This window comes from Lagopus leucura, unplaced genomic scaffold, assembly GCF_019238085.1.
Source record: "Lagopus leucura isolate 7727_CA_CO unplaced genomic scaffold, USGS_WTPT01 Super-Scaffold_1, whole genome shotgun sequence".
Classification (NCBI taxonomy): domain Eukaryota; kingdom Metazoa; phylum Chordata; class Aves; order Galliformes; family Phasianidae; genus Lagopus; species Lagopus leucura.
The window spans coordinates 35,211,280-35,238,456 of record NW_024962250.1 but is presented as its reverse complement, the minus strand read 5'-3'; the positions used below and the strand labels follow the sequence as shown (position 1 = coordinate 35,238,456).

General features: G+C 38.1%; 1 protein-coding gene across 1 annotated transcript in view; it reads left to right on the top strand.

Annotated features, from left to right (window-relative positions):
• The window catches only part of JAG2 (jagged canonical Notch ligand 2), a 60,083-nt gene extending 33,634 nt beyond the window's left edge, over positions 1 to 26,449 (top strand). The window contains exons 6-26 of the mRNA XM_042867190.1: positions 4,798 to 4,928; positions 5,308 to 5,427; positions 6,700 to 6,813; positions 7,622 to 7,735; positions 8,265 to 8,378; positions 8,875 to 8,921; positions 9,193 to 9,366; positions 10,313 to 10,463; positions 10,697 to 10,861; positions 11,463 to 11,576; positions 12,910 to 13,023; positions 13,355 to 13,468; positions 14,142 to 14,258; positions 15,079 to 15,106; positions 16,070 to 16,155; positions 18,233 to 18,346; positions 18,523 to 18,638; positions 19,893 to 20,138; positions 20,551 to 20,682; positions 21,666 to 21,822; positions 24,134 to 26,449. Coding sequence (XP_042723124.1) covers positions 4,798 to 4,928; positions 5,308 to 5,427; positions 6,700 to 6,813; positions 7,622 to 7,735; positions 8,265 to 8,378; positions 8,875 to 8,921; positions 9,193 to 9,366; positions 10,313 to 10,463; positions 10,697 to 10,861; positions 11,463 to 11,576; positions 12,910 to 13,023; positions 13,355 to 13,468; positions 14,142 to 14,258; positions 15,079 to 15,106; positions 16,070 to 16,155; positions 18,233 to 18,346; positions 18,523 to 18,638; positions 19,893 to 20,138; positions 20,551 to 20,682; positions 21,666 to 21,822; positions 24,134 to 24,606 — 2,941 coding nt within the window. The 3' untranslated portion in view covers positions 24,607 to 26,449. The remainder of the gene's footprint in view (positions 1 to 4,797; positions 4,929 to 5,307; positions 5,428 to 6,699; positions 6,814 to 7,621; positions 7,736 to 8,264; positions 8,379 to 8,874; positions 8,922 to 9,192; positions 9,367 to 10,312; positions 10,464 to 10,696; positions 10,862 to 11,462; positions 11,577 to 12,909; positions 13,024 to 13,354; positions 13,469 to 14,141; positions 14,259 to 15,078; positions 15,107 to 16,069; positions 16,156 to 18,232; positions 18,347 to 18,522; positions 18,639 to 19,892; positions 20,139 to 20,550; positions 20,683 to 21,665; positions 21,823 to 24,133) is intronic.
• Positions 26,450 to 27,177: the final 728 nt, after the last annotated feature.

Sequence of the window (27,177 nt, the reverse complement as noted above, 5' to 3'; positions counted from 1 at the left end):
ACACACACACACACACACACACACACACACACACACACACACACACATCAGGCAGTTCACTGAGAAAGCATGTTCCTGATGTGTAGTTGCACCCCAAGAACCACTTATTGCAAGCAACCCTTATGTTCTGGGTAAACCATGTTGAACCATCCCCTCTATCATATTCACAGAAACAAATAAGGCACTGGAGCATGAATGTTAACTTTCAGTAACTTTATTGTAGGAGAAATGGGTTTGTAGGAAAGCTTTGTGTCATTTGGTCTAGTATGAGGTGGAGGATTGAGAGAAGTAGAGGAGTAATTGAAGGGTTTGAGTACACTAATGAGCATCTTGTTGACAAAGCTGACTATCATGCCTGTTACAAAGGCAGGAAGGCAGAGAATGCATCTCTGTGACTTCACCAGTTCTCAGTGGATACCATACTGCCTGTAATTCTGAATTGAATGCCCAGAATTGTAGGATCAATTAAGACCATCTTGCTCTCTGCTATTCAACAATCTTGTGAAGGATTAAACAGGCTTTCTTATAGTTATTTTAAGTAAATAGCTAATATAAAGCCATTGTTCTGGTCTATGTAACACCATCCTGTTCACGTCATCAGAAAACTCAGTGGTTTTCTATTTAAGAAGGTTGTTTTTCCCCCAGCCTCTGAATGATGCATTTTGCTTCTGTTCTTAATGTCACTGCTTTGCTTTGTTTTCCTGTGTTCAGTATTTTGGCCACACTTTCTAATTGAAATCTGAGTGGGAGAAGCTCCCTCCAAAAATCCTGCTTCAAAAAAAAAAATAATCATGTGTGTATCTCTGATCACACTGATCTTTCCTCCTACATTCATAGAATGTACAAGATAGCAGGAAGATGATAATTAGAAGCATGTATTGCTCTGGGGAATGTCCTCCTTGTTTCTTTATTTTTGGGCTCCATGCTTTGACATGAACTTCATACATAGTTTTAATTTTCTTTGTGCTGTTGGTGTTTAGGTGTTGGTACACATTAGTTACACAAACTTCAGTAGAAAGGTGCAAAACAGGAGAGAATACTTAAGTCAACTCTAAGCTTGCAATATGCTGTTTCTCAATGAATTTTGCACTGACAGTTTAAGATCTGCAAATAACTAGAAGCGTTTGAAGCAGGAGAATAAACCACGTGAGAAGGTGGCATAAAACAGCTGAATGAATAAAGTGGGCCATAGAGAGCACTGTGGCTTCTTGGTGCATGACAGACTTCTTCCTTTTCAATCAATCATCCCAGTTACTGAGGGACTATGTTTTTCAGACTGTTAGGGTCTGAGTACATCTCCTCACCTTTCCACATCACGACTTTTGCTGCTTTTGGAATATTGTCGTAAAATCGTGGAGAATGGAAAGATCTCCATAGTCATCTAATCCTGCAGTCCACCCAGAGTACGTCAGATAAAGCTCACGGTGGTTTACTTGTGACAACATAGGATCTTTTGAACTCCTTGTGCTGTCTGATTCAATCTCCATTTTAATCTAGGTTTAATTGTATGGTTACTGCAAACATGCTCAGGGAAAACAAGGACTGCTGTCAACTTTTTTCTTATTTAGAACTATTCCAATATAGGGAATTAGGAATGTAGGGAATATAGGAAGGGAATATAGGAAAAGCATAGTTCTCTAAAAATAATTTGTACTTCACAGAGCTGGAACTATTGAAAAAAGCTATTTCTTTCCCCTTCTCTGAGTATCATCAAATTCTGCATGATGGTGGGTGCTTCTGTGGAGTTTCTCAATGAATTTGTGGCTTTGAATACGCTGTAGAAGATCTTCATACTGGAATTTAGCTGCTTGAAGCCTCACTTACTTCTGAGTATACACTGAGTTGAATTACTGTGGTTTTATCTGCCTGTCTTTGAGAACCATTTCTTTTCTTGCATGGTTGCAGTTTCTTTAGTCACAAAACTGAGAAGTTATCTCAAAGTTTTGCTAATGTTAACTCCTGCCACCTCCTCTGCCCTGGCCTTGTACTTAAATTCTCGTTTCCTATTGCCTCCAGACTCTCATCTAAGAAAAATGAAAGCTGTGTAGCATGTGTGTAAAGTTATCAGGATCTTTTCTACAAATTCAGTTCCAAAATGACCAGCAATTGTTCTTCTATTCCTTTTGCACTCTTTGTTTTAATCCTGACCTGCAGGGAGGCTTTGGTCTGGGAGCAGATGCCTGAGCTTCAGCCTTCCATCAGGAAGTTACTAAACTGTAACGATCTATTTATGGTAGCTTCTTTTGTACTGCTAATAACCCAGCAAAGACTGAGATTAAGCCATCTCTGATTTTTGTTTTGCGGTTAGTTGTAAAGAGGAGTTAGAGCTGATATGAAGTCAGCAGAGGGGAAGGACAAAGGAAGTAGAATCTTGATTCCAGTAAGAATTTCCTTTGTCCATTGAACAATGGGAGTCTTTATTAATTCTCTAAATTTGGCTTTCTTATTTATTCAGATGTGAAAAACTTAAGTTTGCATAAACCTCCTAGCTATCCTCAGTAGGGAGATGGGAAGGAAGAAATTTCAGCCCACCACTAGCAGCAGTGACAGTTTTCCTTTGCTTCAGAAAGTGGTCATTATTTGAAAAGGAATTCTGTTCTTATAGATGTTGTTCCTCTATCTTTTGAGCTTTTTTCCCCTTAATTTGACTTGATTTATTTATCTTCAAATTGCAGTGTGCCCATTTCTAACTTGTTTTCACTTCATCAATCATATCTTGCTCTTAGTGAGCTGGGATCTATTAAACATTATCATTTTAGAAGGAAGTGGGATTAAAGCTGTCCTAGCACCTGCTAATGTAGGATGCGACCAGACTTCCTGTTTAAGAGGAAATCCTAATTTACTCTTCCTTGTAAACTGCAGGCTGATCAGCTTACCACATAGTAACCTTTTGACTTGTAAACACTGTGTTCCTTTGATTGGGCTGCCCTTAGCCTGTAGAAATGATTTCCCTTCAGCTTGGCGGTATGTTTAACAGTAAAGTTTGTGTTGAGTACAATGAAAAAGCAACAACCCTTTTCTGTTAAACTCATCTTAATGCAGAGTTGAGCATACCTACAAATTCAGGTAGGTGCTTAAAAATGCTTTCAAGTTCCAGGAAGGCGGCAGTATTTTTCTTTTCGCGCTTAATTATCAGTGCAGTGTTAAAGAAAATTGGTCTCTATTTAGGTATGGAAAACAGATTTACTGTGTGTCTGTGTTGTGATGCAGACTTTCAGCCCTTGAAAATGCTTGTTGTATGTGGGTGGGGAGCTGGCTCCGGCTGCCATAGTCATGGTGAATCACTGGCAGCAGTGCCAGGTTTGGCATGGATGCTGGCTTGGGCCAGGGCCAGTAAAGTGAGTTAGTGTTTTTTTTTATTGTTTATTATCAGCTTCTGAAAAGTTTTTTCTGTCCCTGAGAAGGAAGGAAAAGATCAAATTTAGCAGGAACAGTATTTGTTTTCTCTTGCTGCTAATACAGCAAAAGCAATCTACTTCTGAAGTATGCGTGTTCACTGGGCATGTTCTTCTGACAACCTCACATGAATTAAAAGAAAGGTTGTTGAAGGCCTTTGGACTGCTCAAACAGCTGAGGCTGACATATACAGATCCTGCAGCTCTGAGGCTTTGAACTGAGAGAGGATGCTGAGGCTGAGAATTCAAAGTAGTTCTGGAGCTTTGTGTAAGAAAAGCTGCCTTGTGAAGATCTGCATCAGAATTCTTTCTGCCTATGTACATAGAAATATATGCCAACATAACCTGGTCTATTCCTCTGGGGATCGATAATGCTCACTTAAATGGTGGAAATGAATTGATTCCCAAGGAACCAGTTTTTTTCCCTCGTCTTTTCTGACGCCCAGAAGAGTTATGATTTCTTTAATGGTATTCAAAACATTCTACTTACAGACAGGTAATGGATTTAAAAACAGAAGTACCCTTCTGTGCATTTTTATCCCTTGTCCCCCCCACGTGTTGGAGCTCAGGTCTCCTCTGGCCTGCCTGTGCCTAGACCCCATTCAGGTCAGGGTGTCAGATGATTTTATGCATCTTAAATGGTCTGTAAGAAATACTTAAGAGCAGACAAATGTTTTCAGCTTAACAGAGCTTACTAATTCTGTTCGATTAGAATGTATGTTAAATGCACTTTAAAAAACAAAACAAAAACAAAAAGCAGAGGTTAATACCTTTAATAATTGTCCTGTAGCATAAATATTATCTTGTTAGCATAACTTTGGGTACATTACAGGTGATGTAATCTAAAAACAGTCATCTCTGAAGAAATCTTGTGATAAAATATGAACTCCTTAAACGGATTACCAATGGCTTTTGCTTCTGTTCTCCTTTCACCAAAGATACCATTTTTGTGAATGTTGTTAAAGATATAATAGAAATAAAAATTCTTTAAATAACTCTTGAGAAAACTGAACACAAAGTAGCTCATCTCCTGAAAGCATTCTCCTTTTCGAAAAGTTTTGTTAACACTTTGTGCATCAATCACCTTTATCCTGGTGTGAGATGATTGTGATGATGGGATTCCTTATGTGAAATCAGGTATCCCTTCATATGACTCTCGTAACACAGTGCTTAGCTCGTTGCCATTGTGTGTAATGGGGTTGAGCAAGGTGAGTCCATGAAAGATGTTCAGCAAGACTAGTGTGTGCCTAGAGGCAACAAGGCAGAAATATAACTGTTATCTGTTGCACACTGAGCAGCTGTCTTTGTTCTTGAGAATGGTAAGTGTAGCATTCAAAGTACCTGTAATGCTGATCGTTAAGCATCATGTTGCTAACTTTTAACGTGTGAACTTACATCTTAGGTGTCATTATGGTTGGCAAGGACAATACTGTGATGAGTGTGTCCGCTACCCAGGCTGTGCTCATGGGAGCTGTAATGAACCATGGCAGTGTAATTGTGAAACCAACTGGGGTGGCCTGCTCTGTAACAAAGGTACTTAACATTAATTTACAGGAAAAATAAATAAAGCTGCATGATTAACTGATAATTCATTAACCACTTTTTCCTGGTAGTGTACAAAAAACAGTATTTCTGCCTCTAATCCTTTCATGGCAGGTGGTAACTAAATATTAAGTATAGGAAGCTTAAGACAAAAGTCTTGGAATGATCCTGCCTCCTCTAACTCGTCCAGTTCTTTTGTTCATCCTTTCCTGTTTTGTGGGTAATAGTGAGGTGAAAGCCTAGCTAATGGAATATGGGGATGATATGGGTGAATGATGTTCCAGCCAGAAATGCATCTGTATGTCTGACTAGGGATTAAAATAGTAATATTGGAATTATTTCCTGCTGATCAGCGTTTTTCTTTGTCCAGATTTGAATTACTGTGGAAATCATCATCCCTGCCTGAACGGTGGAACCTGTATGAATACTGAACCAGATGAATATCGCTGTGCTTGCCCGGATGGCTACTCTGGGAAGAACTGTGAAATTGGTACTTCTGGGTATTGCGTGTGTCACCTGAAACGGTTTTAAGCAGAGCTGTGCTCTAGTTAGCCTTATTTGCAGGTGTAGATAGGAAGAACTCACTTCTTCTTCCTCTTAACATGTTTTGGGCCTTGAGTTCATTAAATTGTATTTTCGTCAGAATGTTTTCATGTTTATCAGGGTGTTTTATTTTTACTTCTGCAAATTGCTGTGTTGATGTGTTGATATATCAGAATATACTGTGAATTTTTGGAAAAATGGATGAAACATTTCTAGCTTGCCTTGAAAGCTGCAGTAAAGCAACATGGGGAAGTGGCTGTAAACTGGAAGAGAATAAATTTAGACTAGATATTAGGAAGAAATTCTTTACTGTGAGGGTGGTGAGACAGTGGAACAGGTTGCTCAGTGAGGTTGTGGGTGCCCCCTCACTGGAGGTGTCTGAGGCCAGGCTGGATGGGGCTGTGAGTAACCTGGTCTAGAGGGAGATGTCCCTGCCTATAGCAGGGAATTGGAATTAGGTGGTCTTTAAAGGTTCCTTCCAACCCAAACCATTCTATGAACTTTGCTCTCTGAATGAGGAGGTGAAATAAAGTAGGAAATATATTTGTCGAGTTCTCAACTGATTATTAGCAGAAGATATGTATTAGTGCCTAGAACAGCTCATAAATCTTCCAAGACAAAGCAAATTGATTCTACAAACTAGATAACTTACCTGAAGAAGTCCCAAAATATAAATGCTAGCAGCATTCCCTTTGTCTAGTAAAGGGATTGCTTTTCTTTCCCAGAGCTGCCTTGGCTTCTGAGAGAGGAGGTATCTCAAGCAATTGTTACTTTGCAGCTCCTGCAAGTGTTACAACCCTACATGGAATGACACCGGGCAGTGCTGCCTATAATTGCAAGTAGCTCTGTTCGTTGCTGTTTCCAAGGAGCAGTATTAGAATGAAGCTAAACAGACCTTTGATACTTAAGCTGTTAGTGGTTTTCAGATGTCTGCGTACATCTCACCTGCTTTGTGTCACCAAAGGTTTTTTTTTAAAAAAAAGCTGGAGCAGTCTGGAGGTGAAAGTGTGGGGCTGATGCAGTATATTAATGTGAAACTTTAACTGCTGTTTGTAGAGATGTGATGGCCTATCTACCCTTGGGCCTTTAACGTTAGTAGTTACAAAACATGATGTGGTTTTTGTAGTCACTTTTAATCAAAATGTGCTTTCTAAGTATGCGAGTTCTTTATTTGATATTGGAAGAGTATTTAGCAAGAATGTTTCCCTCTTTCTTCCAGCGGAGCACGCTTGTGTATCTAATCCCTGTGCTAATGGTGGGACTTGTCATGAGATTTCATCAAGCTTCAAGTGTCACTGCCCATCAGGGTGGAGTGGACCAACATGTGCTATTGGTGGGTATGCCTTTACTGATGGCTGACCTCTTGGGCTGGAAGATTTTAAAAAAGCAAAAACAAACAACTAATAATCATGCTCTGTGGGTATGGAATTTAAAAGTGGTCATTCTGCTTTACCTGGCATTTAACAGCTTCATTTTGGGAAACTGAGAAGATTAATGGTGTTGTGTGGCCTGTGGTGTGTTAAAATCAATGTGTATGTGATGCAGTTTTAGATTTACAAGTAGTGAAAAGCAAAGCTAGGTCATATTACCTACAGAGCTTTTAAAGGTAACTATGAAGAAATGCTGGGAGAATTTTAAGCTATTTAGCCAAGCTAAAATGTAAAAATAAAGTGAAATCTCTTTAAGAAACAAACATTAAAGATTCTTCCTTAAAGTAGTTGGAAGAATAGATGTCTCAGTTAAGAACTGAAATCTTTGGTTTGGAGGGCAGAAGAGGCAGTTGACATCTTTTGTGGGGATATGTAACAGTTATTTCCTAGTGGATATCTGGGTTTGATTTGCACATTCTCCGGTTTTGAAAGACTCTTACAATGTTTTTCAACAGCAGCTGTATTTGAAAAATATTGGTTCAGCCTATGTTAGGATTGTGATGTGTAAGCTGACAGATCAGTTCTTCTCAGTTTGTGGGTATAAAACTGCAGAGATCCTCTTTCCCCAGTCTCAAAAATGTGAGAAAAATCTAAGAAAAAAAACTAGGCTAGAATGGTAAGCTTCTTTGTAAGCTGTTGTATGCCAGCACCTCTTTCTCCTTGCAAAGTTACTTTAAACCTTGTAATGGAAGGTACACTCTGACTTCACAGATATTGACGAATGCGCATCTAACCCTTGTGCTCAAGGAGGGACCTGTATTGATCATATTAACTCATTTGAGTGTATATGTCCACAGCAGTGGATTGGAGCAACATGTCAGCTTGGTAAGTAATCACATTCTCTATCTTGGAAAGCCAGTGAGAAGAATTCTCAAGTAATGAGTATTGAGTAAGAACTGAAGCTGCGTATTGCTATTATTATTTTAGCTCAGTTTTTAAATAGATGTTTCAAGCGAACTTGTGACCAGGAGTGTGCCAACTTAAGTTTATTTAAATAGTTCTTCTAGAATGCCCAGTAACTGCTCTGTCTCAAAATACAGCACTGGTGATGGTAGCTCCTAATTAATGGTGGCAGAAAGTGACTTATCCTATGGAGGCAAGAGAAGGGTTTGCCCTAACTAACATGTTACCCTTTTTGAATTTTAGCAAATGGCAGAAGTAAGATAGCATGCATGTGCTATTGTAGATCAGCGTGCTTTGAAAACCTGTTGTATGTAAATGGTTTTATTGCCCTACCAATTTGTGTAAGACGAGCTTCTGATGCTTGGATTGCATGGGTACTTTGCTTGGTGCTGCGGTAATCTGTTTCTGGGTTTGTTCTTTATTCTCTTCTTTCTTTTATCTTCTTTCACAGATGCTAATGAGTGTGAGGGGAAACCTTGTGTTAATGCTTACTCTTGCAAAAATCTCATTGGTGGATATTACTGTGACTGCATTCCAGGATGGAAAGGAGTAAATTGTCATATCAGTTAGTATTTCTTTAGTATATATTTTGACCGGAGGATATTTTACTCTTTTCTTAAAGGTTTAATAATCAATAATAGCGTAGATACTTTAATAAGAAAAAAATATTTGCTGTCAGGACTTTCTTAACTTCTAGCAAAGTAAGTTGAAATTAGCATTTGAAAACTTAGGAATGTAATTAGTGTTAAAGTCAATTTAAGTAACTCCTAATACATCTCCCTGGAGCAAGACTGTGTCCCTGCTTCTGGCTGTCACATACTGGTTCAGTTTTGAATAATTTTACCTGAAAGTTTAAATGTGAAATTAGGTGATGCTGTTTAATTTCTGTCGTTGAGTTCCAAATTCTTTAAAATAAGAATATCTAAAGATTTCAAGCAGCCTTGCTTCCCATTTCAAACATCTGGAAAATGGAAGTCCTTTGCTCTCCTTTTTTATTCTAGACATGTATTTTAGTGCTTAGTCTTCTATAAATTCTAATACTTTGTGTATTTTATCCATAGATATTAATGACTGTCATGGACAATGTCAACATGGAGGTACTTGTAAGGTAACTTGTCAGTTATTATACCATGTTGAAAATAAATTGTTTTAACTAGTTACAAGTTCTGTAGTTCTACCTGTTGGTAGGCTAAATGAGACCGCAAGCTATGTAGAAATCTTAGTGTTTCTCATGCAGATTCTGTTCATGGAATCTTAAAATGATTTTGTGGTGCTACTCCTTTTCACAAAGCCAGACTATACAAATGGCTTCAAGTATTTTGTACGAGTTTTATCAAATAAACAAGCCTTCCTACAGTTCTGTTCTCCTTTCCTTGAAGGATGAAGTGAATGATTACCATTGCATATGCCCTCGTGGTTTCATGGGCAAAAATTGTGAGATAGAGACAAATGAGTGTGAAAGCAATCCATGCCAAAATGGAGGCCGCTGCAAAGACCTGGTGAATGGATTTGCTTGCCTGTGTGCACAGGGTTTCTCAGGGGTCTTCTGTGAGGTGAGTGCCGTGGCTACATTAACTACAATAGTTTTCATGGCTTAAGTTCTTAAGAATTCTCAAGAATTGTGTCTTGAGTGCTCTGCTTCTGGATGGGTCATGCTGTAATATGTAATTAAAGTTTCAGCAAGTCTGTTTGAATAATAGAGGGAAAATTGGCTGCTTGCCGTGTGTGTTGCAGGAAATATCTACCATTCATTCCAGATGCTAAAGTCCCAGCTACTGAACTTGTACTGGAAAGGGGAAATTTAAACTAATGGAAGGAAACAAATGGAAGCATCTGATAGAAGAGATCTGAGGAGTCTTTCTTAGACTTCAACTGTTTTCTGTAGTCTACTTTATATGTTTTGTATGAGAATAGCGTGCTGAAAATATCTTGCAGCTGGAATTGTACATGTTCTGGTGAATTAAATGCTTAGAGTACTGAGGTTCCTTCTGATTAGCTTTTATTTTTTTTCCCTCTTTAGCTGCATAATTATTTAATAAAAAAAAAAAACAAAACTAAAACTCAGTGTTGGACTAGAGGCTAATACTCTAGAGAATAAAGTTCTGTAAAGTTCTGTGCTTTTTAAGAGTCTCGCAGAGGCAAGTGCATTGGTATTTAGCTTATTATAGCTCTCTAGTCTGTGGTTATAAAGGATAGAAAAGGGACTGGTAGTGTTCCACAGTGATCATGATATACAGCTTATGTCTCATACTTTGCTAAGTTGTTCTGTTTATTCAGCCTCCTGCAAGGAAGAGGTATCTTTATCACAGTATCAGGAGTCCTCTATATCAGAATTGACTGAAGTAACCTGAAGGTTCCCTCTGTTGCATGATGAAATGCAGTGTAGAAAAACCAAAAAAGCTTGAGGTTTCTTCTAAATTATCTTGCACTGTCTCTGGCAAGATAGAGCTATTTACTCCTCAGAAATGAAGCTGCTGCTAACCGTGATCTCTCTTACAGATGGATATTGATTTCTGTGAACCTAACCCTTGCCAGAATGGGGCTAAATGCTATGATCTGGGAGGAGATTATTATTGTGCCTGCCCTGATGACTATGATGGAAAGAATTGTTCTCATCTCAAGGACCACTGCAAGAACAATTCCTGTAAAGGTACCTGCTGTTGTCCAGATACTTGTCTTACTGTATTGATGGTGTATAGAAAAGTAGTCTTACTGAGAACAGTATAATAAAAAAAAATTAAATCTTAAAACAAAATAGGGATAAGGAAATGCTTGTCACAGTCTTTTTGAAGAGGTAGAGTGTCTTAATTTTTGGAGAACTCTTTCAGTCTCTAAAGAGAGGTGACATAGATTGTGGTCTGATGGTTTATTTTTCATTCTTAGTAATAGACAGCTGCACAATAGAAGTCTTCAGCAATACTACCCAAGAGGGAATTCGTTTCATTTCATCTAATGTTTGTGGGCCTCATGGGCGGTGTATCAGTCAGCCAGGAGGGAATTTCACCTGTGCCTGTGACAGAGGCTTTACTGGAATATACTGTCATGAAAGTAAGTGGGAGTTTATTCTAAATGACTTCTGTAATCTAAACCCCCTTAAAGTCTTTTTTTAAGCTCTACCATGTGATGCATTGGGATTTTAAGAGTTGCATTAGAGCATAGTGAATTGTCCAGTTTCTTCTGGTAACTGTTGTCTTGCTGTAGTCCTTCACTCTGTGAAAGAAAACTGGAATTAGTCCAACTTTGCAAATGTCTGTACCCAGTAACTTTCTGTACAGTCTCACAAAAGAAGCCATGGCTTTCTCTGGTGTGGGTGTAGTGGAGAGAGACTGATAAACATGGCTTAAGATGTGCATTGCTATTCTGGGAATTTCTTGAACATCTGGCTTTTTATATACCAGCTGAACTTTAATGCTTTAGTTTATCTTGATATGTGAGAGCTTTTGGAACCCTTACCAAGCTTACCAAAACAACTGTTTTGAGCTGTTCTTGTGTATTTGAAAGTGGAGAATGACTTTGCTGTTTTCTGGAGGCCTAGAAGTCACCCACCTGGATTCTTGATTATAGTAGATCTAGAAGACAGTAAAAGACAGAAGAAGATAGTAGATATAGATGACAGCCTTGAGCAATAACTGCTGACTTTTTGTCATAGATATCAATGATTGTCTTGGGAAACCTTGTAAGAATGGTGGGACGTGCATTGATGAAGTTGATTCATTTAAATGTTTCTGCTCAAGTGGCTGGGAAGGAGAATTGTGTGACACGAGTAAGTACTACTATGCATTGCATGTTAATGTTACTAATTTTATAATAAAAGTCATGATGGTGTATGGCTAATAGTGTAGTAGTTTCTCTGTTCTTTGGCGAATAAACTGAGTAGACTGTTACTGAAGTAATGTTAATACAACTTTCAGGCAGCAGCTTCAAAGGACCGCTCTTTTAATGGGACTGTCATCTGGTGGTTTGGTGTTCTTTGGGCTATACCTTGGGAGGAAGACTTTCTTCTCTTTAGGAGAGGCAAAAGTGAAAGACTGCTTGGAAAACTCATTTGTTTTATTGCTATAAGCATATGTAACTTCTCGTACTTAAGTGCTCAGTGACTGTCCTTTACCAGATTTACTAATCCGGGTTTGTTTATGAATTTGAAAAGCTTTTTCATTTGGAGACTTCAGATCAGTGCAAGCTATAATGTGCTTCTACTTTACTGCAGGAATTAGAATTGTCCTAACAAAGAACTAGAATTTACAACTGCTGCAGTTTGAATGATTATTGAATGGATATTGCTAGTTAGTGTTCTGTATCCTGGACTCAGTGGGAGCAAGCCTTTACTCTTAATACCTTGGCTGAGACTCAATGAACCGTGGTTAAGAAAGAAGCATACTAGGTGAAATTCATGATTAAGTTACTTCAGAGCAAACTGCAGTTGATTCTGTGCTGAATGTGGCTATCTACTCTCAATGAAGTCCCCACTAAAACATGAAGGGAAGTTGCTGAAGCTTATTACAGGATGTACATCAACTTAAGTGTGAAAGAAATGCTGAGAAGCCTTTGGTAGATATCCCTGTCAAGAGTCTTTCTGTGTAGTCCAAATTAAGATGGTCTAGATTAATTGCTTTAACTATTGAAACTTGTCTCAAGTTAAAAGAATTCTCTAAAACTACTATGCATGTATTCACACACATATATGGTAAAAGCAGCTATGCTTTGTATTTTGCAACATAAAGCAGGAGAGAGAGCTTCATCTCATGGCAGACCTGAGTTTGGGCTCATATTTTGGGACATTGTGGTCCCTCCCTATAAATTGTATGCTAGAAAATTCATAAGGTTGGAAACAGATGTTTGCTGGAATAAAGCAAATGACTTTCTCTCTAATTACTTGGCAATCAGCAGTATTATTACTGAAACTTTCCTCTTAAGTTCTTAGTCTTCTGTAATGTGTTGCTCAGTATTAAAAATTGAAAACTTCTTTATACAAATATAATTCCTTAACAATCAAAAGCACTGTTTTATTACAGAACCTATTTTATAGAGAAATACTGTGTTCTTCCTCATGGTCTTGGCTAGACTGGATTGGCTCATTTGAGTAACTCTTTTTCTAGATTTCAATGATTGTTCTCCTAATCCATGTCACAATGGTGGCCGATGCATTGATTTGGTAAATGACTTCTATTGTGAATGTAAGAATGACTGGAAAGGAAAGACTTGCCATTCACGTAAGTGTGTTTCATTTTTTTTCTTTGCATGAGTCTGGCATTCCTGAAATTTAAAATAAATCAATCACAATAAAGCCATTTTGATTACCTCTGCTACTTTCACAGCGACTTCTAAATTTAATTTTTCACAACCCATAGTGGAATTGTGCCTTAAGAGATGCTTTTAGATTCCATTATTTTTGGTTTATTATAAAGTTTCAACTGGAACCATGTGTTTCTTGTACTATTAAATTTTAAATGCAGTTTCTAAAGGAAATTGTGACTTAAAAACTACCCAGTCGTAATTTCTGCTGGCCTTAAGTTGCTAAATTTTAACTTATTCAATGTGTAGGTGAATACCAATGTGATGCAAATACTTGCAGCAATGGTGGAACATGTTATGATGATGGAGATACATTCCGCTGTTCGTGTCCTCCAGAATGGATTGGAAGTACTTGCAACATTGGTAAGCTCTTTAACTGTGTGCTGACAAAAGTAGTACAGAGGAAATAACGCTTACCTGTTTAGTAAATGGGCAAACCTGTATTTTAGTTGGTGTATGAATTCAGAGTGGTTTCTTGCTTTTGTGTAGAAAAACATCCAGTCATAAGCAGCAGTCAGCATTCAGGTCTTGTTCAGGCTGTTCATGTCACTTGACACGAGATACTGAAGTCTGGAAACTCATCTCTTGTGATGGGTTTACGTGGTCATTTCTGTAGCTCCTCAGCAATTTGGAGCACTTGGACTTGTGTCTTTAGAGACTCTAAATTAAAGTCAAAAAACTTTAGGGAACTTAGTCCTCAGCTTTGCCTGAAGTTCATAATGCAGATCTCCTAGTGAACAAGAGAAAACTACATACAAGCACATGTACAGGAAAAACAAAACAAAGAGTTCTTCCTAGGTGATTTCCAGGGTTGTTGCATTCTGCAGGGCATTACTGCCAATATTTTTGATGGGAGTAAAATTCAGCCTGCGTGCTACATTTTATTTCATAAACCTCAAGCAATTGATCATGGAGGTAGGTGACAGATACATGGCACTGGAATCTGCTGGTGCCAATTCAAATACTATTCAGGTATTTTGACATATCCAGATGATCAGTATCTTGTGCTGAATAGATGTGTTTTCTGTTTTCAAAGCTAAAAACAGCAGCTGTATACCAAACCCTTGCATGAATGGTGGAACATGTGTTGGCAGTGGAGACTCCTTTTCTTGCATCTGCAAAGAAGGATGGGAAGGACGTACATGCACACAGAGTAAGGCTTCTCTCCTTTATTCCCTTGAGCTACTAGGAGTGTCTAGCACAGAGCTGTTAATTGAAACAGAGCAAGCTTATAGTGTTCAAGTGCCAAAATATCTGAATCATTCAGGGTGGGAAGTAGATGGGAAGATGATGCCTTGACTAATGAATGAAGAGCTTGTCGTGTTTCTTTTTCTCAGCTCCCTGCCATAGTCAGTCTTTCAGCCTCTTACAGAAAAACAATCTTCAGGAGTATGTATCTATGGGGACTGTTTTGCTCTGTGTGTTAATTTTAATGATGAGAAGTATGTGGGAAAATAAGATGGTAGTGCATATTCCAGAATCTGCAGCTATTTCTCTTAGGCTAGCAGTTAACTGTTTCAGTGTACCTACACAATGAAGTGGTTAGGTGGAGTAAGGCCTGCAACTGACCTGCAAATTCTTCGTGGTGTGAAAGATACACTTGAGGTCTGGCATTTTGCACGTATATATATATGAAGTACCAAAGTTGCAGTCATCTTTCAGAAAGCATTTACAGGATGTTTGTTTTAGGCACTGTCAATACAACCAATACCCCTGTTTTATTTTTATGTTGACATTATGCTGCATATCAGTTTGTACTGTAGATAGATCAGGATTACTGAAGTTGTAAGACATTCCATTTGTCACTATTTTCAGTATTCTGAAAGTATTTCTTCAGTCTTCTAGGTCTAACTAAATTTTCTTTACAAGTGTGTGTGGGGGGAAATTTCTTAGCTTTTTTTCTCTTTAAACTTAATGTTGCACCCTCCAAATAAATACACCAGGAAAGTTACATTGGTCTGTCTTTTTTATAGATACCAATGACTGCAACCCTCATCCATGGTAAGTAGCAGGATTCCACTTCTATGCCTATTGTGAAAATAAATCTAAATACAGGAATACAGATTTCAACTCCAGATTAGAACTATTTCTAATCTAAAAAAATGAAACCAACCTTTGTGCAAATCCAAAAATAATTGTCATATTCTTCTATTCCTTGACAGTAGCATAGCCCCCAGAGCGATGCTGTGTTGACTTGTGTATGAACAGAAAATATTTTGTCGTAGTTTCCATGCCAGAACTGACTGGTGACTGACTTACTATAATGTGAAATGAGTCAGACTTGATAACATTTCAAGTATTTACTCTTGAGTTCAGAATGAGAAATAATCAAAACCTGTTAAGTTTACAATAAATAGTTCTAGAGGAATGTAGAAACATCCAATTAAATTGAATCTTCTGTATAAAGTTTTAAGGTTTTTTGAGGGGAGGTATACTTTGGAGGTATTCTAAATACAGAAGTTCTCATGTATTTTTGAAAGGGAAAAATACTGATGTGGATTAAGCAAGCTGTCTACATTATTGCTGTTTTCTGCTTCTGCAGTAAGCTGCTCTTTATGTATTGTAAATTATAAAAGCTCAGGCTTCCTTTGTATTAGATTTGTAATGTTTTATTGATGAACTTCCAACAGTGCTTTTGTGGGTGTTGCTGTTACTGAGGAATATATTTATCTAAAAATGTGCTCTGTCTACTGATGGAATAGGTTTGTCCCCCTGAACAGTAGCAGAAGGCTTAATTAACAAAGCTTTAATTACATGCCAATGAAACAGTACGGTTCAATGAAGTTTTAAAGCTAGTATTATACATTAGCAAGGACTTATTTTGTTGAATAGTGAGAAAGTGCCATAAATTGGGCCAATAGGAAGGATTTGTTTGAACAGGCTGTGTAAGGAAACTGATTTTTGCTCATCTTGAGAGTTGTGAGTGAACTCTGAGAACACCTCTGTGATTTATTATTTTTACAGTTACAACGGAGGCATCTGTGTTGATGGTGTGAATTGGTTTCGATGTGAATGTGCACCTGGATTTGCAGGCCCTGACTGCAGAATTAGTAAGTAAAGCACCTATATAGGCAAAGATTTGAAAGGGGTACCATTCTGGCACACAAGTCAGAAAGAAGACTGACTCTTTTGCATTTGGTCAGCTGAATTCCAAATAACAGAAGCTGAGTCAGTCAGGCACTGGTACTCACCTTGCAAGCAATGGCAGTTTCTGTTCCTTTCTTTATTCTATTTAACGGTGTAGAAGTGACTTGACTTAAATTATACTCAAAGACTAAGTTGCTGCTTTTTGCCATGCATTTCTGAAGGGTCATAGAAAGTATAATTAAGTTGCTTATCAAAAGAACTAATTAAAAGATAATGCAGTAAGTGTACTATTTGATGTTAGAAACTAAGATCCACTGGGACATCATAAACAAATGAAAATATGTGTGTAGTGTATGGGTATGGAAAATATGGGTGTAGTGGTGGCATATGAATAACATGCAGCTAATAGAGCACAACGTTTTTATCACATTTCTTGCAGAGATCTTTTGAAGCTATAAAACAAAACTAGCTATTAACCTGAAGGACAGAAACTTGAAAAGGGAAAAACAAAGACTGCACTTAATTATTGTGGACAAATGTTTTTTAATTGAATACTACCATTTTGACCTAATTGTCATACACATATATATGCACAGGTTTACCTCTTCGGAAGATCAAACTTTGCTCTTTGTCTTGGTCCTGCTTCTCAAGCAGTGCAATGTTGTGTGTTTAGATAGAGATTACATCCTCGTTCTGCCAGACAGTCCATGACCTGATACCTCTAGTCAGTAGGTAATTACAGCACTTACGGCAGTAGATTTGACTTGCTGATCTCTGGATGAAGAACCAGATATGGCTTGTAATCACATGTGTATCTACATCCAGATGCCCATTGAGAGATTGAACTGTCTGTCCTCAGACAAGAAATGGAGAGGACTACTCAAAGACAAATACTGTGTATCTGTAATGGGCTTGCTGACTTTTCCCCTTGTTTGGTATATAGATGAAAGGAGTAGACCTGACAAAAATGCCTTTTACAGAGAGCTGGTAAGACTAACAGAATTAACAGCTGTTTAGATGGCCCTAAACCAATATAGCTTGAAGAGAAGAAGCTTCTGTAGATTAGATATGAAGAAGAATTTCTTCTTGGAAAGTGTGGTTAGGCATTAATCATCCTAAGGAAGTGGAGCCCTCATCCCTGGAAGTACATGAGATGTGGATGTGGCGCCTAAGGAATGTTGTTTTGTTTGGGTTGATGGTTGGACTTGATGATCCTAAGGTTCTTTTCCAACCTAAATGATTCTGTGGAACCTTTGGAAGATGTTTTGGGAGGAATTGGTGATGACCAGCAATGAAACAGCTGGGCCCTATGGATCAGAGCTTGACAGGTTTGTTTGTTACCTTTGGTAGACATTTGCATAAATTAGTTTTGCTCAATTCCCCAGTGTTCTGCATCTGAAAGAACAGTGCTTCCCTCACCTTTTTCAATAGACTTCCAGGTCTAAGCCTCTGAATCTTTGAATGGTAGTCTGTCTGTAAAAATAACACAAATGTCTACTCACTTTCATACTTAAGATGCTGTATGAAATGTCCGTCACAAACTAAGCTCTACGTTATTCTTCCTTCTTACAGTGGATTAGGGTTATTTCAAACCTAATCAGGAGGCACTTTCAAGCCAACTGATTGTTCAGTTCTTGCTATGTAACGTGATGAAAGCGTGTGCTTTTCTGTGAAGTCTAAATAGCAAACTCTAGGGCTTAAGTCCCACACTCTGTTCTGACACAAGCTGAATATAGAGAAGACATTTGCACCTTCAGTTGTCCAGTACTCCTACTCTGAGTTTACTCAGTGGATGACTTGAGTGCTGTTTTTTTTTTTCAACGGGGCTTCAGTTAGGATGGAAATAAAAGAAATCTGTTAGAGGCTGCTAAGAGGTTACAGCTGAAATGGTAGTGCTGCCCAGTTAGGACAGTCAAGCTGTCTTTTGTATGTTGGAAGACCCAGTGTTGTCAGATTACATCATGGTAAACATCTAATTGCAGTCATTTAATTATAGTGCTCTATGTTCTTGCCATTGAGTTGTACCTATTTTCTATCTAGATATTGATGAATGCCAATCTTCCCCTTGTGGATATGGTGCCACTTGTATAGATGAAATCAACGGATACCGATGCACTTGTCCTCCTGGAAGAGTTGGTCCTAGGTGTCAAGAAGGTATTCCTATATCTACTATCAACCTTTACCCAAAAAACAACTGTATACAATGCAGTTAGTATAGAATTCATGTGTAGTAGTCTGATGTATAAGGAACAGCAGCAAAAGTAGGCTTTCTTAAAATGTGTAAAGCTTCAGTAACTCTGAAGTGAAGTGTCTGTATATTTCTTATTTAGTGATTGGAATTGGAAAGCCTTGCTGGCTTAAAGGAATGACCTTTCCTCATGGCAGCAGGTGGGATCAAGAATGCAACAGCTGCCACTGTTTGGACGGCCGTATTGACTGCACCAAGGTAGGTATTTTGACCTATTTTTTAAAGTCATTCTGACTGAAACATACTTAATTTTCATACATAGTTTTGGTCTCTTTTCAGTCTAGGTTCTTGCATGGGTCACCCTCAAAACAGCCTTTTTTTTTTTTGAATGTCCACTGACTTGTTGTAGAAACATTTATGGGCTTGCCTTTATAATGGCAAGCTTTTATTCTGTTCTCTGCCTGCCATAAGAAACTCTCTAGAAGCAGATAGGTACCTTGCAGAAAAATAATTAGGAATTGTAAAGGAATAATGATCCTTGATGATAAACTTCTGCCAAATACTTGAAAGTGGTGTTAGAGCTTCTAATTCTGTGAAATGCTAATGCCAAAGTAAAGGACAGTTTCCTTAGTGGATGATATTTGCCTTTATGAATTGACAAATTGCAATGTTTGTGTATTATGGATAATATATTGGAAGAAATATGGTTAGCGTAGGTGCAGATAGAATGTGTTAGCATGTATACTGAAGGACTTTCAGCTGTGCTGTGATAGTGTATCTTAGTGGATTTGTGGTTGCTGTGCAGCTTTACATCACAGCTGGGGAGAGACATGACTTGTGCTTTACAAGTTGTAAGGCTAGGTGGGTGGCTTGAGATAAGAACTAACAGTACTTGATGTCATTGCCTCAACTGGATGTTTCACATTTCACTGGAAGCACTAGTTTGAAAACTGCTGGCTTTCACAGATCTGCTCTGCCTTTCTATTAGTTTAAGTAGATATGCCCTGTAGGCAAAGAAATAACTTGCACTTAATTATTTAGCGTGCATTTTTAGACTCTTTATGATATTGGGAGTTTGAAGCTTTCTTCTAAAGAGAGCAGTGCATGGCTGTAACTACAACTGCAGAAGTACTTACTGATGTGAAGGGAGTCTTGAAGATGTGTACCAGAAGGCAGCGTGCAGCTTTGAGGAATAAGTAAAAGCGGTGTAGTGAGTGCAACTTCCTTGGTTCAGAAAAAGTATTAGAAGTTCAGAATGGTGAGAGATTAATCTGCAAGTCCTTCAGTGTCATCAGTGTCTTGGGTAACCTTTGCTCAGTTTACACTTCAGTCGATACAAGATGTTCCTATTTTCAAGCAATTCTGTCTGCTACTAAGACTGTAACATTGTAGAAAGGTGATTTTTTTTTTTACAATCAGCAGTAGGTCATGACCTTTTCATGCAAATTGCTTATTTTGATTTGATGCGTAAGAGCAATGATGTGTGACAGTACTTTTGTTCTTTATTTTCAGGTGTGGTGTGGGACAAAACCTTGTCTGTTACACAAACTTTGGGATAATTCAAATTACCAATGTCCCATGGGTCAAGAATGCCAAGAGAAGTACATGAAATGTTTCCATCCACCGTGCACTGAGTGGGGAGAATGCAGTGCCTCTGAACCTCTGCCTCCTAATATCAAGTGTCTACCTAATTCTGGGTACTTGGACAATGACTGTGCTAGGATTACTTTAATTTTTAATGGAAACAAAGTCCCACAGGTGAGAACAGAATTATTAATGAAGAATGGCAATATATGTAGAGATATATTCCATGTTAAGACATAGAAGATTAATGTTTCTAACACAACTCCTTGCAGTTACTTGCAAATTTTATTTTTAGACTCTTCTGTTGATATAAACTGTTTGTTCAAAGGGCAAGGAAAAGTTAAGATTTATACCAAATACTTTGTCTTTTAAGTTTCAAAGAAGTTGTCTCTTACAGTCTGAGCCTGTCTTGGTCTATACTAGGGTAGTCATTACAAGCTCAGCTTCTTACCCTTCGTTCCAGGACTGTTTCTTACTTTGCTGCCCTCTTTTCTTCTTTCATCAGATCTCAGTAACTGCAAAAACTCTGAAGGTGTTTGCTTTTATGTTCTTGAACTGAACTCATACAATCTGTTTCTTCTAACAGGGCACTACAACTGAAAATATCTGTTCAGAAATTCGGTATTTACCAGTTACTAGATCTGTTTCCAGGGACAGAACTCTGATAATATTATGTGATCTGTCATATTCCACAGAGAATGCAGTAGAAGTTGCTATTGTAAGTATGAGGTGTGTGTGTGTGTATGTGTGCATGCATGTACACAAATGTCTTTGTGTTAGTTTGAGCCACAGAAGAGGTTACTGCTTTCACTTCAATGAGGATACTGCAGTTTTTGGCTTAGGCTGACTGTACAGTGACTTTGATCTCATGGAATCTCCTATACTGCTGGACAGATGAAGCACAAGCTTCATGAATGACAGAAGCCTACTCTGTTATCTGTGCAACTGCCTTGGACTAATTCAGCGTGTATTAGTGAACAGGTTTCTACTAATATCATCAGTGAAGATGCAGTTGCAGGTAGCTGGATTGGATCTTGTCAGTGTGAAGAAGTTGGTGCTATGCATGGTATGGGTACTGCAGGATATTCATTAAATGTTTTAAGTTTAAAAAACGGTGCAAGCTAGATGTGTGAAAGTGATTGTTGCTCTACTGAGCTAAATGCTTGCTTTTGAGGCATTTCTAGCCCAGGCTCATAGTGCTTGCTTATGCCTTGTTTTCCAAGTAAATAGTTTTCATGGTAGTGCTTATCCAGGCAGAAGCTGGAGTGTGTCTCTACCAGTGCTGTAAAGAACACACTGAGTGATGATGCAAGAAGTAAACTGTATGGTATAAATAGAGCAGACTGTTATTAGTCTGGGCTTCTATCTAGATAATCCACATGTCTTGAAGTGCTTTGAGTTATGACTAAATTTAGCTGAGCAGTGTAAGGAACATGGAAGTCAGCTGCCTTTTGAGGGGTGCTAGATATTAGCAACAGGGTGTGCTACCTGTCAAGCCTGACACTGCCTCTGCAGTTCATATCAAACCATCCATGCTGTAGCTACAGAATGGTAACTCTTTAAGGTTACTCTTTGTAACTTCTGTCAGGTAAATCCAGCCCATGGATATCAACTAAGATGTAGCTGAATTTAAAAAATTAGAATTCTCTGTCTAAATAACTGCAGTAATTCTATTTTCACCTTTTCTCTACTTCCTTTTAGTCTTTTGTCCCTCATCGAGATGAACAAGATAACAGTCTCATACAGAATGCTGCTAATATAATAGTGAATGCAATCACCAAGCGGCAAAACAGCACTGTTATGTTGGCAGTAACTGAAGTCAAAGTGGAGACAATAGTTGTTGGGAATTCATCATCAGGTAAGGTTCCCCATGTATTAATCCTGTGTTTTTAAAATGTTCTCTATTCCCTGCTGCCAGCATCTAGTCTGTCTTTGTGTGTAGGAATGGTATATTAAGTTCTTTAATTGCTATTAGTAGTGAGGGGAAGGCATTAAGCAAGTTTCTGTGTTTGTGTGCTAGGCTAAACCTAATCTAATCTGTCATAATGTTCTTTACCCACTGTTGCCATTGTTTAGGCTCTGACTTCAAACTCCTTTCTGTAGCTTAAGCATATTTTTCACAAGATCAAGAGGTCCCTTGTGTTCTTATCTGTTCTGATTCCCCGACGTTAACCAAACCTTAGCTGTTAGTGCTGCTGCGCTATAGAAGCTGGGGCTTTGAGGTCTTAAAAATAAGATGATGATGGAGTTACCACTGCTGAGATGTCCCACCTAATGCCTTGCTATAGTCGCTGTGACTGGAGGAAACAAAGAGGACTCCTGGTAGGCAGCGGTTCAGTTAAGGTGCCCCACATGGAAGTCTTAGATCAGTAGGAGAACTTCCCAACTCTTTCCTAGATCTCCTCAGCAATCTTCTGGAAGATCTTCTATCCATAGTCAAAACAATGAGTAAATTGCCTGGTTCCATTTTCTTTGTGTTACCCCTTTAGGGGAATTCCTTTATCTGTTAAAGCCTTGGCAAATGTACTATTTCCTCATCTCCACTAAATGAGTGAACAAGTTTTGATGTTTTCTTGAACAGAAATTGTATAGATAATAAAGAATGGAGCTGTGATTCTGACATAGTTTAGTATCTCAGTTTTCTGATTATGCATTAAATGCTGGGAAAAAAGAGATGGGATTACTTTGCCACCAGTGTAAAAGAAATTCAAAGATCCTTGGAGAAAGTGGAAACATGTTGGCTTCACTCTTAAGCACAAGCTATGAGAGTTTCCAAGACTCTTAATTTCACTATTTATGCTCAGTATTGACCGACTGCCCGTAATTTTTTAACTGGAATAGTTGTGAAGAGGTCGACTGTAACCTGATCTCTTGTGGTCTTTTGATTTGGTATTCTACCTTTAGATTTAAAAAAAAAAGGTGTGGTAGAGGTATACCTACCTAAAGCACAGCCCTCTGTCCTTGTCTGATTTCTCAGGGATGCTGAAATGTCTAGATGGAGATGATTATTAATTCAAGGAAAATGTTTACACGGAGTCTCTAGGGAGGCTATCCATTGCCTAAGAATCTTTTTTAACCTTATTTCTAAGTGGCAAGGAAGAACTTCTTTCCTTAAATTCCTCTCTGCCTTCCCATGTTTACAGTTCAATATTGAATTGTGTAGGAAAAATGAGCAGAAACTAGCAGTTACTGCTAAGAGTACGATCTTGTCCCAGTATGGTAAAGTATGATTTTAGGTCTCCTGAGGCCAACTGTTTTCTTGGTTAACTCATGTTTTGGGAATATCAGATCCTGCATACCATAACCATCACACAAGAACACGTTCAGAAGACATTTTAATGTTGGCATGTGTGACTGTGGTGTTGAGTTGATTGGTTTGTACAGCCATTTGAAGATTATTCTGTAAGCAGTTCTGAAAATGCTGACAATTTACAGTTGGAGTTGAGGCTGGAGTGGTAGTTTGGTCAGTTCTGTCTACAAAAAGCAAAGCATGTGATGTCTTGGTACTGCTTACAATATGTGAATCCTTGCTTACAAAAACAAAGTATTGTCCTAGTAGCAAAGCTTGAGTGAGGGGGGAAAATGCCCAGCATGAATCTTCAGAACTTTTCCCAGAGAAATAATCTGGGTCTTTGTTTTGGACACTGATTTTCTGGGGGATATGTGATAGGAAACTTGGTGGAAAATGTCTGTGGACTTGAGTTTGTCTGGTAGTAAAAACGTGGCTTGTATTTCTGATACAAATGCTGGTGCCCCTTCTGAAACAAATTAGAGGGGTAATACTCTTCAGTCTACCTCTTATGAAGATTCCTTTAGTTATGTACTGAGATTCTGGGCTAACTTGGCTTAGGTACTTGAAGGTCCTGTTTATATAACCAGTTTTCCCATTAAGGAGGAGGAATAAGCATTTCAAATGTAGTGTTTTTCCCTTATTGTTAACAGGATGGAGTCCAGTTTAAAAAAAAAAAATAGGAAAGAGCACTTGTAGATGAACTGTTGCCTTTGAACATCTACTGTTGTGCAGTAATGATATCTGCCTTCATTGTAAAAGTCCTTCCTTGGACTAACCTAGAGTAGACCTTCTCTATTAGACTGATTTCCTCTTGCAGCTGCCGAGTGCTGTCTATCCAGCTATATTAACTCAAGGCTTTTTCTCATTTGCCCTCTAGATTATTTGGTTCCAATTCTTTGTGCCGTATTTAGTGTTGTGTGGCTGACTTGTATAATCATCTGTGTGTGGTGGACTCGAAAGAGAAGAAAAGAGAGAGAAAGAAGTCATCCTCCCAGAGAAGAGGGGGCCAATAACCAGTGGGCGCCTTTGAATCCCATCAGAAATCCTATAGACAGATCTTACAGTAACAAAGACATTCGTTACGAATGCAAAAACTTCATATCTCCTCAAAAAAGAACTTGTGATGCAGTGGAGGAGTATGTAGAGTATGAGGAAGAGGAAGATGAAGAGGAGGAAAGAGATGAGGAAATGGACAAGTTCCTCTCTCACAAACTCACAAAGCCTTTGCCTGCAAAGGCATCTGACGCATCAGAGAGCAGTCCAGTAAAGAAGTCCCTTCAAATAGGCAAAATGGACAACAGATCTGTAAAAAATGTGAATGCATCAAACTTTGAAGGCAGCAGAGACTAATCTGTGTTTGGAATGTAGGCAGACTGATCCTACCCTTACCGGGGAGGGGGAAAATTGACATCTCTGCTTTGCATCAAGGACTAAAAGTATCTGGAGTCAAATGTTCATAGTTTCTTTATTTTGCGTAAAAAAAAAAATAAATAAAAATAATAATAAATAAAATTTATTTTGTTTCTTTAGCCTTGTATAAATTATTCAATGACTGTCAGATGAAAAAAATGAGTAATCTTTGATAGTTGCTATTTTTGTAAAGTTTACTTATAATACACTCGCTGTGTGGCAGAGGAGAGGTTGTATTTTCAATATGTGTAAAGTTTATTACAAAAGACTGTACACTGTTTACAGAATGTATTTCTTTTTATTACTTGCTCTAATTTAATGGTGGCTTTAAAACCTCCTGGTTGAGGAAATTGTGTGAACTTTAAACTGCTTTCTTGACTTTGAATCTCTATTAATGGCAGCTCACTGCACTTGTTACGTTAGTAGCTTCTGTAAGATTTTCTCCAAATTTGCCTTACACACTTTGTAATAGGAACAAAAAAAAAATTATAGAGATCTTTCAACTGTGGTTTAGAAGTGGCCTTTTAATTTCTGTTCAATTACTTTAGAATTGCAGTATTGAAGCATGTGACAAGTGCCTTGAGATGAAACTTTTTCTATAGCAACTGTCAAAGACTGCCATATGGATAGTAAAATTGTGAGAACTCTAGGTTCCCCAACTGACACAGTTTATTTTCTAATAGTGAAAGTGCTTTTTTGTAAATATGTACATATTAAATGAATCACTCTGTATATTTGATTTAATAACTTAAAATATTTTGGTCTTTTTTTTTACATGTCATTCCTTTTAATTTATGTTGCAGAAAAGGAGGTTTTATGGCAGTTTATAAGACTCTTTTTTTGGTATTATGTCCAGATTAGAAAATGATGTTAATACAATCAATGTTAGGAATCTGTTGGTCATTTGTATTTACATAGGAGCATAACCACTTACGTGTAAATAGATCCAGAAATGTTTGTTTATCCCCATGTTCAGCCCATCTCAAGAACACTAACAGGTGCATCTACTGTACAGTACCAACATAGCGAGGCATTGTTTTTTCTTTTGTGAATATGTTAATTACATGTGGTATTACTTTTTTTTTTTGCGTTTAAATACAGGCCTAATGAAGGGAACAATATTTTCCTCAACCTTGTTTCTGTTGTGCTTTATTCATCTTCTGCTCTAAGGGAAAAAGGCTGGCAAACTCAGAAGGTGGGAGTACCTCATTGGAAATGGTTGTTGGTAGGGGAAGGCTTAGGATTTTTGTTAAGGCTTTGTTATTGCTATGAACTGTGCAAAACTACGTTTATTTTAATCACTGAAGAAGCATAACACTACATACCCTAGTTACCCTGCCAGTGAGAGGAGCGGATGCTTGGGAGTATCAACGCTGGCCCATGAACAATATAAACACCAATGTTTTGAAACCAGTTATTTTATACAGGAACACAGGATTTGCTTTGCAGGATCTTCTGTTTTAGTATGTTTTTGTTTGACATGTTCTTAAAAAAAAAAATAACAAAAAAAACCTTTCAGAAAAGAAACTATTTATTAAAGCATTTTATAATGATGTTTGTTGTAACTTTTTTACTTGTGCTGAATATTCAGAACTTATTTTGATAACCTGGTTAGGAGTTTAGAAAAGGGTACTATCCTTCTCATGTTCCCCAGTATAATCCTGAGTATTTAAACCAAAAACACTTTTTTTTTTCCTGCTACTCTTGTAACTTTTTGTACTGTAATGCTGCTGTCTTCCATAATCTAATAAAATGATTCCCTCATTGTGTGTAAGATACTTCACATTGTGTTTGCTTTGAGTGACTGAAGTTGTGGTGTGGTGATGCATAGTGAGCAGGGAGAGAGAGCCCTGACAGAACGTGCTGCTTCCTGTAACCTTAGCTCACAGCCTTCCCGTGTCGATACTTCCTGAGCCTACTTGGCAGTGTTGTGCTGTGCCCACGGCTGCACCGTCAGCGTAGGAGGTGGTGCCCCACGTGTTGTCTAGAGCCACAGACACTGACAGTGCCTGAATGGTGACACTTCTCTGCGCTGCCTCTTGCGTTACCTTGCAGCAAAAAGTCTTTTTCTGCTGACAGTTATTGACTGTGTGCCTTTTGTAACGGCTCTCCTAGCTGCTGAGCAGAGGCTTGTCTAGCAGCACTGTGGTGCTTCCTTGGGAAAGAAGAGAGCAGTCAGACATGAAAGGGCTTCAAGTGCTCTTACCAAAGTGGTTTTTTTTCTTTTAGTAAAATTTAAAAGGCTTGAAGAGTTGCAGAGTATTCTTGTCATACTCCAGTTTCAGTTGAGTAGGTAGGTTTGTGCTTGTTTCTTATGATGACTTAAATGACTTACGTATGGAATTTCTTCAGTAAGAGTTGAACTCTTGTATAAGGAAATACAGGATATAAATACTTGATTTCTCTAGTAGCTGTCAATATCTGAAGCAGATCTTAGCTCCTAGCACTGTGTTCATTCTTGTCATTGTACAGTTATTCCATCATGATTTTCTTTGGGGTATTGGGGTTGGC